This window comes from Salmo salar, chromosome ssa15 (assembly GCF_905237065.1).
Source record: "Salmo salar chromosome ssa15, Ssal_v3.1, whole genome shotgun sequence".
Lineage (NCBI taxonomy): Eukaryota > Metazoa > Chordata > Actinopteri > Salmoniformes > Salmonidae > Salmo > Salmo salar.
In genome coordinates this window covers 73614168-73627806 of record NC_059456.1, presented here as the reverse complement: position 1 = coordinate 73627806, position 13639 = coordinate 73614168, and the positions used below count along the sequence as shown (strand labels likewise).

General features: G+C 41.7%; 1 protein-coding gene across 1 annotated transcript; it reads left to right on the top strand.

Annotated features, from left to right (window-relative positions):
- Nucleotides 1–536: 536 nt before the first annotated feature.
- Nucleotides 537–13543, top strand: zmynd12 (zinc finger, MYND-type containing 12). The gene is made up of 8 exons (XM_014146066.2): nucleotides 537–768; nucleotides 5452–5593; nucleotides 5992–6163; nucleotides 6811–6980; nucleotides 8779–8901; nucleotides 9066–9147; nucleotides 10829–10974; nucleotides 12876–13543. The coding sequence occupies exons 1-8, from the start codon at nucleotides 617–619 to the stop codon at nucleotides 13002–13004; spliced, it is 1116 nt and encodes a 371-aa protein (XP_014001541.1). The 5' UTR covers nucleotides 537–616; the 3' UTR covers nucleotides 13005–13543.
- The last annotated feature ends 96 nt before the right edge of the window (nucleotides 13544–13639 follow it).

Here is a 13639-nt window from a genome sequence, read left to right as displayed (position 1 = left end):
CACAATCCATGTCTCAAGGCTTAAAAATCCTTCATTAACCCGTCTCCTCCCCTTCATCTACACTGATTGAAGTGGATTTAACAGGTGACATCAATAAGGGATCATAGTAGTCACCTGGATTCACCTGGTCAGTCTATGTCATGGAAAGAGCAGGTGTCCTTAATGTGTTGTACACTCAGTGTACAAAAGAGTTCCAGTATAAGAATTAAAAACAAATGTTCAGTTTTGTCATAATCATCAGTGTCTTAAATGATCCAAAATGAAACCTTATAATCCAAGTATTTGCACGTTCTGAGAGTAAACTTTATTCCACCATCACAAAAATACTTTTGGACGGCTGAAGCGAGCACATTTTTATTCAGGAAAATGTATCATAAAATGTATTATTTATCTCTCTGATCAAAAGTTAAATATGTTTATACAGAACAAACGTTTAAATACGCGGATCTGTTTGTATTTGTTAGATGCCTATGTTTCTGTGCTGTTCTCTTTTTTAAACAAGACTAATACCATCAAAGTTCGTCTCCATAGCAACTTGAAGCGTTCAGGAAACAAATTGTAAAAGGTTGTTCTCACCGAACAATAGCAAATAGGGTAAACTTTTATTTATTATATCATGAGCTCAATAACGAGGAGTAAATCTCATGTTTCGGCACTGACGTCAGCGATAAATCCACTTGCAAACCCAAGAGGAGCGAAAAAGCAATGTGAACTTTGTCAAAACCATGCGCACCTGCAATGCACCAAATGTCGAGTAACTTTCTACTGGTAAGTTTATGAAGTAACGTTAGTAGTCGACATAGCTAGCTAGCATAGATAGGACTTAAATGACCATAAATAATTATTGCCATTGTTTTAATATTGCTCCACTTTTTTGTTGTGTAACTAGTGGACTCCAGTAGTTAAATACACAACAAGAACAACAACTTGCTAGTAAGTTACAGTAGTTAAAGCTTCTGACTAAGTTTTATGAAAAATACATCTGATCAGTTTCAATACTAGGTGGCAGTGTTTAGCTAGCTACAAACGTATTACTAGACTGTCAGAGAACACTAAAAACAGACTTGTGTTTGCCTCAGTCAAAATGTGGTACTGGAAACAGTTGGAAAGCAAGTTAGCTCTTCTGTAGCATATTTTTAAGAGAAGAATGTCAAGTGAGTTATGCCTAAGCCCTATCATGTGGTCTCTGAAAGAGTGCACCCTTATATAATAGCAAGTCCTACTGAATTTCTAGTTTTATATGCTACATTTAAAAGCACAATCCTTAATTCGTTCTTCATCCAAACAGTAGCCTCGCCACTTGGTTTGCTGTATTTGCTGAATTTGTCACTTTTGGGAGAGCAAGGCTTCTTACTAATACAGTACCTTCAGAAAGTATTTACCCCCCTTGACTTTTTCCCCAAGTACAGTGGGGGAAAAAAGTATTTGATTCCCTGCTGATTTTGTACGTTTGCCCACTGACAAAGAAAGGATCAGTCTATAATTTTAATGGTAGGTTTATTTGAACAGTGAGAGACAGAATAACAACAAAAATATCCAGAAAAACGCATGTCAGAAATGTTATAAATTGATTTGCATTTTAATGAGGGAAATAAGTATTTGACCCCCTCTCAATCAGAAAGATTTCTGGCTCCCAGGTGTCTTTTATACAGGTAATGAGCTGAGATTAGGAGCACACTCTTAAAAGGAGTGCTCCTAACCGCAGCTTGTTACCTGTAAAAAAGACACCTGTCCACAGAAGCAATCAATCAATCAGATTCCAAACTCTCCACCATGGCCAAGACCAAAGAGCTCTCCAAGGATGTCAGGGACAAGATTGTAGACCTACACAAGGCTGGAATGGGCTACAAGACCATCGCCAAGCAGCTTGGTGAGAAGGTGGCAACATTTGGTGCGATTATTCGCAAATAGAAGAAACACAAAAGAACTGTCAATCTCCCTCGGCCTGGGGCTCCATGCAAGATCTCACCTTGTGGAGTTGCAATGATCATGAGAACGGTGAGGAATCAGCCCAGAACTACACGGGAGGATCTTGTCAATGATCTCAAGGCAGCTGGGACCATATTCACCAAGAAAACAATTGGTAACACACTACACCGTGAAGGACTGAAATCCTGCAGCGCCCGCAAGGTCCCCCTGCTCAAGAAAGCACATATACATGCCCGTCTGAAGTTTGCCAATGACCATCTGAATGATTCAGAGGACAACTGGTGAAAGTGTTGTGGTCAGATGAGACCAAAATGGAGCTCTTTGACATCAACTCAACTCGCCGTGTTTGGAGGAGGAGGAATGCTGCCTATGACCCCAAGAACACCATCTCCACCGTCAAACATGGTGGTGGAAACATTATGCTTTGGGGGTGTTTTTCTGCTAAGGGGACAGGACAACTTCACTGCATCAAAGGGACGATGGACGGGGCCATGTACTGTCAAATCTTGGGTGAGAACCTCCTTCCCTCAGCCAGGGCATTGAAAATGGGTCGTGGATGGGTATTCCAGCATGACAATGACACAAAACACACGGCCAAGGCAACAAAGGAGTGGCTCAAGAAGAAGCACATTAAGGTCCTGGAGTGGCCTAGCCAGTCTCCAGACCTTAATCCCATAGAAAATCTGTGGAGGGAGCTGAAGGTTCGAGTTGCCAAACGTCAGCCTCGAAACCTTAATGACTTGGAGAAGATCTGCAAGGAGGAGTGGGACAAAATCCCTCCTGAGATGTGTGCATACCTGGTGGCCAACTACAAGAAACGTCTGACCTCTGTGATTGCCAACAGGGGTTTTGCCACCAAGTACTAAGTCATGTTTTGCAGAGGGGTCAAATACTTATTTCCCTCATTAAAATGCAAATCATTTTATAACATTTTTGACATGCGTTTTTCTAGATTTTTTTGTTGTTGTTATTCTGTCTCTCACTGTTCAAATAAACCTACTATTAAAATTATAGACTGATCATTTCTTTGTAAGTGGGCAAACGTACAAAATCAGCAAGGGATCAAATACTTTTTTCCCCCACTGTAATTGTGTTACAGCCTGAATTTAAAATGAATTAAATTGAGATTTTTTGGGTCACATTGTTACACACAATATCCCATAATGTCAAAATGGTATTATGTCTTCATTTTTATTTTATTTTTCTTACAAATTAATACAAAATGAAAAGCTGAAATGTCTTGAGTCAATAAGGATGGAACACCTTTGTTATGGCAGGAGTAAAAATGTGCTTAACAAGTCACATAATAAGTTGCATGGACTCACTCTGTGCAATAATAGTGTTTAACATGATTTTTGAATGACCTCTACCTCATCTCTGTACCCCACACATACAATTATCTGTAAGGTCCCTCAGTCGAGCAGTGAATTACAAAGACCAGGGAGGTTTTCCAATGCCTCCCAAAGAAGGGCACCTATTGGTAGATGGGTAAAAAAACTAAAACAGACATTGAATATCCCTTTGAGCATGGTGAAGTTATTAATTACACTTTGGATGGTGTATCAATACACCCAGTCATTATAAAGATCCAGGCGTTCTTCCTAACTCAGTTGGCAGAGAGGTAGGAAACTGCTCAGGGATTTCACCGTGAGACCAATGGTGAATTTAAAATAGTTACAGAGTTTGTCTGTGATAGGAGAAAACCTTGTAGTTACGCCACAACACTAACCTAATTGACAGAGGGAAAATAAGGAAGCCTATACACAATAAAAATATTCCAAAACATGTATCCTGTTTGCAATAAGGCACTAAAGTAAAACTTTAAAAAATGTGGCAAAGAAATTAAGTTTGTCTTGAATACAAGCTCTATGTTTGGGACAGGTGTGACCTGGGTGTCCTGACTCTCTGTGGTCACTAATGACCCTATGGCATTTATCGTAAGAGTAGTGGTGTTAACCCCAGTGTCGCTAAATTCCCAATCTTGTACTCATACCATCATGGCCACCTAATCATCCCCAGGTTCTAATTGGCTCATTCCTCTCCCCTGTAACTATTCCCCAGGTTGTTGCTGTAAATGAGAATTTGTTCTCAGCAACTTACCTGGTAAAATAAGGGTTAAAAAATGTAATTAAATTCCCTGTGGCCGGGTTAGGTTTTGACTTAAATCTATTTCACAATCTGTGGCAAGACTTGAAAATGGTTATGTAGAAATGATCAAGAATCAATTTGACTGTAGGTGTGCAAAGCTTTTAAAAACATAGCCAGAAAGACAGCTGTAATTGCTGCCAAATGTTATTCTAACATGTATTGACTCAGGGGTGTAAATACTTATGTAAATGAGATATTTCATTTTCAATACATTTCTAAAAACATGTTTTCTCTTTGTCATTATGGGGTATTGTGTGTAGATGGGCGAGACTTATTATTTTGTATACATTTTTTTATTCAGGCTGTAACACAACGAAATGTGCAATAAATCAAGGGGTAGGAATACTTTCTGAAGGCACTGTACATAATATGGCCTAGTGCTTGGTGACAGCCTTCCACTAGGCCTAAGCTTTAAGGGATGAGACACTAAATCCATTCCCTCTGAGGGAGCTTAAAAGTGTGTTATATCCCTGGCTCTATTCCCCTTACTGCATCTCTTCTTTTAAAATGCATTTCTCTCACCCTGCAAGTATTCTCCAAAACAAGAGAAAAACTAGCCTACTTCTGGGGCCAGCTGTCTGCCTACGTCCCGATTTAATACACGTCTCCGTGCCAAGGGACTGCGTAAACACTTCCATGCTCCGGAGCAACAGCGAGCAATCCCAACTAGCCAAACACACCATACATTATGGTCTACAGACTCAGAGTTAGGGACCTTCAAGGAATGAGAAAGTACAGGTCTGTGTCCTTAGAATCCCCTTGACTCTTGTGTGAGTGCATAGTAAGTGCACATTTCAGCCCTTGTGAGCCAGCCCATATGCTGTGTTATTGCCATGACGTGACTGAAACTCCAGACCAGTAAAAACACATTGGAATGTTCAAGCACCGCAGAAAGAAAACATGAGGAAACTCAGACAGTTCCAACACATTGGGAAAATAGCAAGATGCATGACATTATTAACCTGTTATTTAATGGCATACAATTTAGGATACCTTTAGGAGAATTGAAAGATGTTGCACATGGAAGGATTCAAATCATAGCTTAGGCCTATGCCTTCTTATTAAACTGTTAGATAAGGCAATGTGACTTATGCAGACAATCTGATGTCTTATCTAGTCTAGTGTTCCTTAAAAATGTTCTGTAGACAGATCTACGCATGACATGCCAATGCATACAGGTACAGCTATAATGTCTTCAAAACAAAGTTCCTGAAAACAAGAAATGCCATTTGGTAAAAGTAAGTACTGTGAGAAACCACATTGCTCACATTCAGTCCTGTGTGATTCGCACAGCGGGGTCAGCTAGGACAAAGGGAAGGGAGCCCATTTTGGGGATTGGAATGCAGCCCATGTCTTTTTTTTCCTTTTTTTCAGTGACACGGAACACCAGCAGGCTGACTGGGTAGGAATCCATGAGAAGATCTGCCAGCTGCTCATCCCCATCCGCACCGCAACGCCCTTCTACAGCCTGCAGGCGGACAGAGACCACCACTGCACCCAGATACTGCACAGACAAGTGAGGATCAGACACTCACCAGGGTCTCATTCATTAGGGCACACCTAACGGAAAACAATAACCATCGGTTCTTATGGACTAGTCCAGTTAGGGAGGCTCTTTCAGTCCCTTTCTACTGTTTGTTGTCTAATGAATATGAACCTGAATAGAGATAGCTGAACCCAAAATCAATGTTTTGTCAGACATTTGCATACCTAAAGAGTTATTTGAGGACAAGATGATTCCAGGCCATCTTCTAATTAAGAGCCTATACAAAATTGGAGAAATCTGTAGCCCTCAATCACAAATTATGTCTGTAGAAATATCTGATAACTTTGATTTTGTGCGGAAACAACCTACTGAAACACATGCCCTGTACTGTAACTGTAGTGTCTTTGCCTGGTGTAACCCCTGTTTAGGAGGAGCTGATTGAGATCTCCAGGGCTGTGGCTCAGAAGAAGCTGTTTGAGGGGAAGTATCAGGAGTCACTGCCTGCCGCCCAGCTCTCCCTGCGCTGTGCTATGGACGTCTATGGCCCCAGTGCTGTCCAGCTGGTCCCTGCATACCTCCTGCTGGCGGAGGCAAACGTGGGTGAGTCACAAGATGGAGGAAACTCCCCATGAGCTGGCAGTTTTACCAAAGAACCATAGGAAGGCAGAGACCAAATCAATTCAAATGCAGCTATGAGATACTATTGTGTTTACAATATTCGTGCAAGGGTAGTAGTGGATAGATTCGATTTTAGAGAACCTGCACTGTGTCTTCAGTCCATTTTCAGCATTGTGTTGAACTCAAATCATTGCTGATCTGTGTCGAACTCTTTGTTGAAACACTGTGATCCATTCTTTTCGGGCCGAATCTTACTTAGGAACCGTGCAATTTCATTTCGCTACACCCGCAATAACATCTGTTAAGCACGTGTATGTGACCAATAAAATTTGATTTGATTTGAATTCCCTCTCAAATCTCCCATTTATGCGAAAGTCAGAGATATGCACGTGGATCTCAAGCTAGTGTTCAGCGTTCACAGTCAATAGTCCTGCCCTGTAGATTCATGATTTAGATGTTGAGACCCTTACCTCTGATCTGTAGGCCCATAGTTCTGTCCTGTTTAAGTTTAGTTTTGACCTGGATTTGACCCTGCTACATGACTCTGACCTGTAGAGTGACCAATACCACCGAACTGTAGACTGTTGTTGTGTTGCGTATGACTCATTCCTCTGCTCCCCTCCCCCCAGGTCTGGGCAGTCTGGCCCAGGCAGAGGGGTACCTGTCTCAGGCCGAGTGGACGGTGATGAAGACGCCCGAGTGTAGCCAGACCGTCCGCCACCAGCTGCACCGCAACCTGGGTCGCCTCTACACCGCCACGGAAAACCTGGAGGGAGCGCTATTGCACTTTGCCAACGACGTGAGTGTCAAAGCTTATCAGTGGTCAAATCTACCAGTGCTTCAAAACCACAGATTTACTATGGAAGTCGAACTATAGAGGTGCATTTCAATTGTGGAAAGTGGCTTCCTCTCTTTGTTTCTTTGGTGAAAAGATGGGATTTAGTGCGTCTCCTTCATATTTATTCATTTCAGGCTTAGGGAGTAATGGATTACATGTAACATATTACAACAACAAAAAACCTGAAATCCGTTACACTACCAGCAAAATATTGTAATCAGATTATAGATACATTTGAAAAACTAGATGATTACTTGACACCTTTCTGTTTTATCAATGACACTCAAATCAGCATTGAAAAAAGGCACAAGTTTAAGTTTGTTTCACCTGGGTGAACAAACTTAAACCACAAGTCAGAGACCACTATGATGACACACCAAATGTGTTTTATGAATCGCGGGAAAAGAGCAGGAATAGGCTTTTGTAGGCTACAGTCCAAGTATGTCTTCCAATGGTGCAACTGCTGTCTGCATCCAAAGGTTATCCAGTTGAAATAAACGCTTGGAGGTAAGGACGACAGCAGTGGTGTAGCCTACGGGCGATACTGATATCAGTTATTATTGATATCTACATAGCGCATTGATGTGAATCACACTGCTGGCAGAACTTAGCGATTTCCGCTAGATGGGCCAGCAGCAAAGCCAAAATTGGCTATGTAAAAATGTATGAAAACCAACATTTGCTTTTTGGTCTTAATTTAAGGTTAGGTTAGGCATTAGGGTTAGCAGTCTGGTTAAGGTTAGGGGTAAGGTTAGGGTTCCGTTTAAAAACAGATTTCCTGACTTTGTGGCTGTGCCAGCTAGTAACCACTGTGCAGAGCTGCCTCCAGAACAAGGTTAATGTCGAAAAACAGAACCTGCACCTCTTAAAGGTCCAATGCAGCTGTTTTATCTCAATATCAAATACTTTATGGGTAACAATTAAGTACCTTACTGTAATTGTTATCAGTTAAAATTGTTAAAAAAATATATATATATCTTGCTAGGGTGGTCTGGAAGTGGTCTGAGTGGAGATGGGAAAACTGAAAGCGAGCTGTTATTGGCAGTCTTTATTATTGGTCTATTAACTAATTTAGCGCCTGGTGTAGTCACCAGGCAGGCCAGAAATCCATCCCACCAAAACAGGCTGACATTTCAGGTAGTCTTTTTAAACAGCTCTTACACCAAAAAGGCATTATCATCATTTTCACAATTTCAGAGTATTGTTTCAAACTCTTAGTGTGGAAGTATATATAAAACACAGGGAAATCTAGTTTCTGACTGCACTGGACCTTTAAGAGGAAAGTAATCAAAATGTAACTGAAAGTAAACAGATTGAATTACTGAGTTTGTGTAATCCAAAAGTTATGTTACAGATTACAATTTTGGACAGGTAACTAGTAACTGTAATGGATTACATTTAGAAAGTAACTTACCAAACCCTAAAAATCTGAAAACACAATGATCACAGTGCAGATTATAAGGAGTTTTTCAGTATTGTTTTAAACCAATCAGGGCCTGTATTCACAAAGCCTCTCAGAGTAGAAGTGCTGGCTAACCTGATCCTAGATAAGCACTCCTACTCTGAGACGCTTGATACATATGCTCTTTTGCATGTCCAAAATGTTAGCTCCGTGTTCACTGAAGGTTGCTATCCCCATGCCAAACATAAGTACCAGTGGAGAATCTAAGGAATTATGAATGCACCTTGACTACCTATTTGAATAGAGGTATAATATGCTGCAATATTCCACATCTGAACCTGTTTCTTTGGTTTTCAGGTGTACTATGCCAGTGAGGAGTATGGCTTGGATAACATTGTCACTTGTGGTGGGTACTTTCTGATGGCCAATGTCTTTATCAAGCAAGAAAAGATGGATATTGCCAGTTCCTTATACACTGAGGTAAAAGTTAAATAAGTGCCTGACAGTAAAACTGAAGATAAAATACTGTAGTGTTATCGTGATTATATTACTGGTCTAGCATTAAAACAGCAAATGCGTCCATGAAAACATAGTGTTTTGGTGTGTTAGTTTGCCTGACTACTTTTTTGTGTCTGACTTTACAGGTAGCAAGTACATGGCACTCTCACCTCACCAAACTTTTGGAGACTCATACTCCAGGATCCATGATGCTGGAGCACTCTTTTGGTGGGTACAGCTTCATATCGAATAGATACCAAGGACTGCTGAGAAATATGTATACATTCTTTGGTGGTGCGTATATGTGTAGTGCATCTACAACAGGTTTATGTATTGACAAATCATTCAAACCAAGACTAAATTAAAATGGAAACTTGATCAGATAATGGCTCCCGAGTGGCGCAGTGGTCTAAAGCACTGCATCTCAGTGCTAGAGGTGTCACTACAGACCCTGGTTCGATTCCAGGCTGTATCACAACCGGCTGTGATTGAGAGTCCCATAGGGCGGCGCACAATTGGCCCAGTGTCGTCCGGGTTAGGGTTTGGCCAGGGTAGGCCGTCATTGTAAATAAGAATTTGTTCTTAACTGACTTGCCTAGTTAAATTAAGGAAAATAAATAAAGATTATGATGCTGTTGAATTAGCTTCAGCTCCTTCAGTCAAAGTCCATACCCAGAACCATTGTGAACAGACTGATGGTAGATGATAATAAATTGTTGACACACAGAGATACATTAAACTGAATTGGTCTATTTAATTCTGTGGGCTCACTAACAGCCACATGCTGCAGCCAATCACACACTTAATAAACAACACCACTGCCAGCTCTAAGTGGCTTGATGACATCAGTAGGCATCATCATCATCTCCACCAGCCCAACAGCATTTGGCTTCATTCGTGGATCACTGAAAATAAGGTCAATGGCGCTAAATTTAGCATCTTACCCTGACGTGCTATCCTAGAGCTAAACCCCAGCTTTAAATCGACAGTGCTGGGGGCTGACTAAGACCATTCATGACACATCTCTGGCTGTTGCAGCATCCGACACCGCCTCTCTGCTGCTTCCCTGCCCTAGTCACGATGCTAAGCTTGTTAGCGGCAATGCAATTCCCCAGGATTTTCAGGCAAGCCACCACTGCAGAGCATGAGCTTGTTGTTAGCTCACACCGGTCAGTTTCTGCTGGGATGTGTCTTCTTCTCCTCTATTATGAGCGTTCTGGCACAGGATGGCTGTTATGCGCGCCTCAGGTTGGGTGCTACTGTAGGCTACATCTATTCATTGGTGGTGGATGAAGTAGGTTGACCCTGCCACGCCCACCCCAAACACATAAACAATGTAAAGAGCTTTGGGACCTGGTGACAAACGTTATATAAAACCAATCCATGAACAGTGTGTGTGTGTGTGTGTGTGTGTGTGTGTGTGTGTGTGTGTGTGTGTGTGTTTGTGTTTTCTAATGATCCCCATGCACATAAATCCCCTGCCTAATGGGACAACCACATAGCAGGCTTAATTTGCCCAGCCATAAATTGTCCGTCTTTCACTTAAACAATGGGAATGAACCAGGAAGATCCGTTTTAGGCTATGCCTACTGGAATTCCTTACAGTTTGGTTGTTGTCAGTGAAATATAAAGTCGCCCCACCACTCCAAATCTTCCATTTACATACATGATTTGTGTGAGAGTCTATTGGAAATTAATGAAATTCTTCTATAGTCTGGCTAGGCATGACAGATAATGAAAAAGCAGGAAACCTATATTTCAGTTAGTATTCAGTGGTCACAGTCAATAATTCTGCCCTGAAGACTCATGATGTTGAGACCCTTACCTCTGATCTGTAGGCCTATAGTTCTGTGCAGTTTAGGTTTAGTTTTGACCTGGAAGTGTGTGTTTTGTATTGATCTCCATGCAGATGAAGCTCAGCAGGCGGAAGCGGACCAGATGCTAAGGGCCATGCTGAAGGTTCAGGAGAGTAACCCCAAGCAGGCTGCGGCCCAGAACACCCTAGTGGCCCACTCTCTGGCCATGCTGTGGTTCCTAGGAGGATCCCCAGACAAGGTGAGGTGTTATGATGACCAGTGATCTGGTGGTTACTGGTGACACCCTGACACATTTCCCTCCACCGTGTGCTTCCCATGGAGCGCTGTCTAGAGACAGGATTAGCTTCTAATTGATAAAGCTTTAAAGATTATCACTCTGGCGGGATTTAGTTGGACTCGATGCGACTGGCCTGATACTCTAATTGCCCTCCCCGGGCTTCTGGCCAGGCAACTTCTCTCTGATCTCGCAAGTATGCTAGTGCTTAGTGGGGGATTTTGGGAGTGTTATCCAGGGATGTAGCTAGTATGCATATCTATGAGAAAGGTCATGCAAATGGAGAGAATGATTTGCCAGGAGAAGTTTAATAGTTGACCTCGTGAAGGTCACTCAATCCCACTGACCAACCAATTACCTGAGGGAGTTACCTGAGTTTAATGCATCAGAAAGGGAGTCAGGGGGATAAGGTATTTATAGTTATGGCAGCGTTTCCCAAACTTGGTCCTGGGCACCCCAAGGGGTGCACGTTTTAGTTGATTATTTGAATCAGCTGAGTAGTGCCCGCTGATTCAAATGATCAAAGCTTGATGATTAGTTTATTATTTGAATCAGCTGAGTAGTGCCAGCTGATTCAAATGATCAAAGCTTGATGATTAGATTATTATTTTAATCAGCTGAGTAGTGCCAGCTGATTCAAATGATCAAAGCTTAATGATGAGTTGATTATTTGAATCAGCTGAGTAATGCTAGGGCAAAAACCTAAACGTGCACCCCTTGGGGTCCTGAGGAATGAGTTTGGGAAAACCCTGAGTTATGGTCTTTAGTTCAATAGGACACAATGTCTTGGCGAGAGTAAATAACACACAAACCCCGAACGTCTCCCACTGTCCCACGTCTGCTTCGATCTCTCCAGTCCCTCCCTTGATGTTGTTGCAGGGATCAGGAGCAGCAGCTCTCGTCACATGACAACAAAGATAGTAAGAGGAGTTGGCTAAAGCACATGCAGTAGAGATCTGGAGCAGGCTATGATTGATCGACCTTCAATGGGGGTTGAATGAAGCTCAGCTTGGCTAGCCATTACAGTGCATCTTAATGACAGTTGCTTGTCACCTATACCTCATCTGCACTGATCTGAAAAGGAAAGTGGGAGAAGCCAAAGAGAGGAGACTTGGTTTAAAATGCTGTTCTTTCAGATCAGTGTGGTTGAAGGAGAAATATGAGGACAGGAAGCCACTATTAGAGATGACTGAAATTCACCTATAGTCTGGCTTGGCATGACAGACAATGAAAAAAGCAGGAAAACCAAGGACACATTTTTCATTGAAACCCATATTTCAGTAATGGCGTTTAAACATATCTATTTTCTCCATTGTCCGTAATAACTGGAAAAAGTTCGATTCCCTTTACAGTTGGATGCTTCCAGAATTAGGCATGTGTGTAAACTGGCTGCATTGGTATGGATGAAGATACTGAATAAGCCTTACTGTGGCAGGTTTTATTGAATCTATCCAAAATACTGACTGCACTTAATTTCCATTGCTACATTTGTCAATAAACAAAACATTTTTAGATATTGCCTGAATCATTTCAGTTCAATACCTTTCATCGTGGTGCATTAACATCAGAAGATTTGTATTTATTTTGTCTGGTTTGTAAAACGTCCCAGGCAGTGTCTCGGTAGTTCCAAATACTTTTCTTTCCTCGTCTTCATTCCTTCATAGCCGCTGATAGATTAAAGGACTGGATATGTTTTCAATTGTCCTTTCAGATCAGTGAGCATGGTACTAAGGAATCTTTTAGAGACTGTTGGGGCAAAGCCCAGTTTTACAGTGATACATATTAAGTATCTAAATGAATATACTGTGTATATACACACAACAGGCAGTGGGTGCAATGGCTTTACTGTGTGTGTGTGTTGTCAGGCACTGGAGTTTGGCAGGAAGGCCCTGCAGTCCAGCCAGCTGGTCCCAGACCATAGCCTGACAGAGCACATCCAGAGCCTGCTGCAGCTGGCAGCAGAGAGAGGCCCACACCTTACCATCGCAAGCTGACTGCCCGCCTGCCTGACCGCCTGTCTTCTTGACTGCCTGTCCATCCACCAGCCGGCTACCTCCTCAGCTCAACACAAAAGAAGCACGCTCTATACATGAAAAAAATGGGCCATAGTAGAATCATTACAGAATAAAAGATGCTGTGACTTTCCATGGTGACTTCTGATAGGATGTGACTGAACAGTAAGGATGTCATACCGGTATGTGTGTTTTTGAGTTTAGAATACCAAAGACCCATGATGCAGACATGTTGGGAGAGGTACATTTCAGGTTCAGGCTCATATATGTCCACACTTGAGACATCTTCTATTCCCATTTGTGGGTATTAAGTATGCAATTACACTATTGCCATGTAGTTTCTAAATAAATACCAGGTAACTGGCGGTCTGTCAAAATTAGCGTCACCCCGTTTTCATTAATAAGATAATGCTGACATCTCATTGTACGTGACTGAAACTTTATTTGAATAGTGACAGAACACATGTCTGTTTTGAATAATGACTCATTTTATTTGAATAAAAAAAAGAGAGTTGTCTACATAATTTTTGCATTGGTAAATATATCAGCTAGAACCAAATTTAGGATCCATTTTCGCCATGCTGTCAAAATGGTTCACATAATAATGATATGATTGA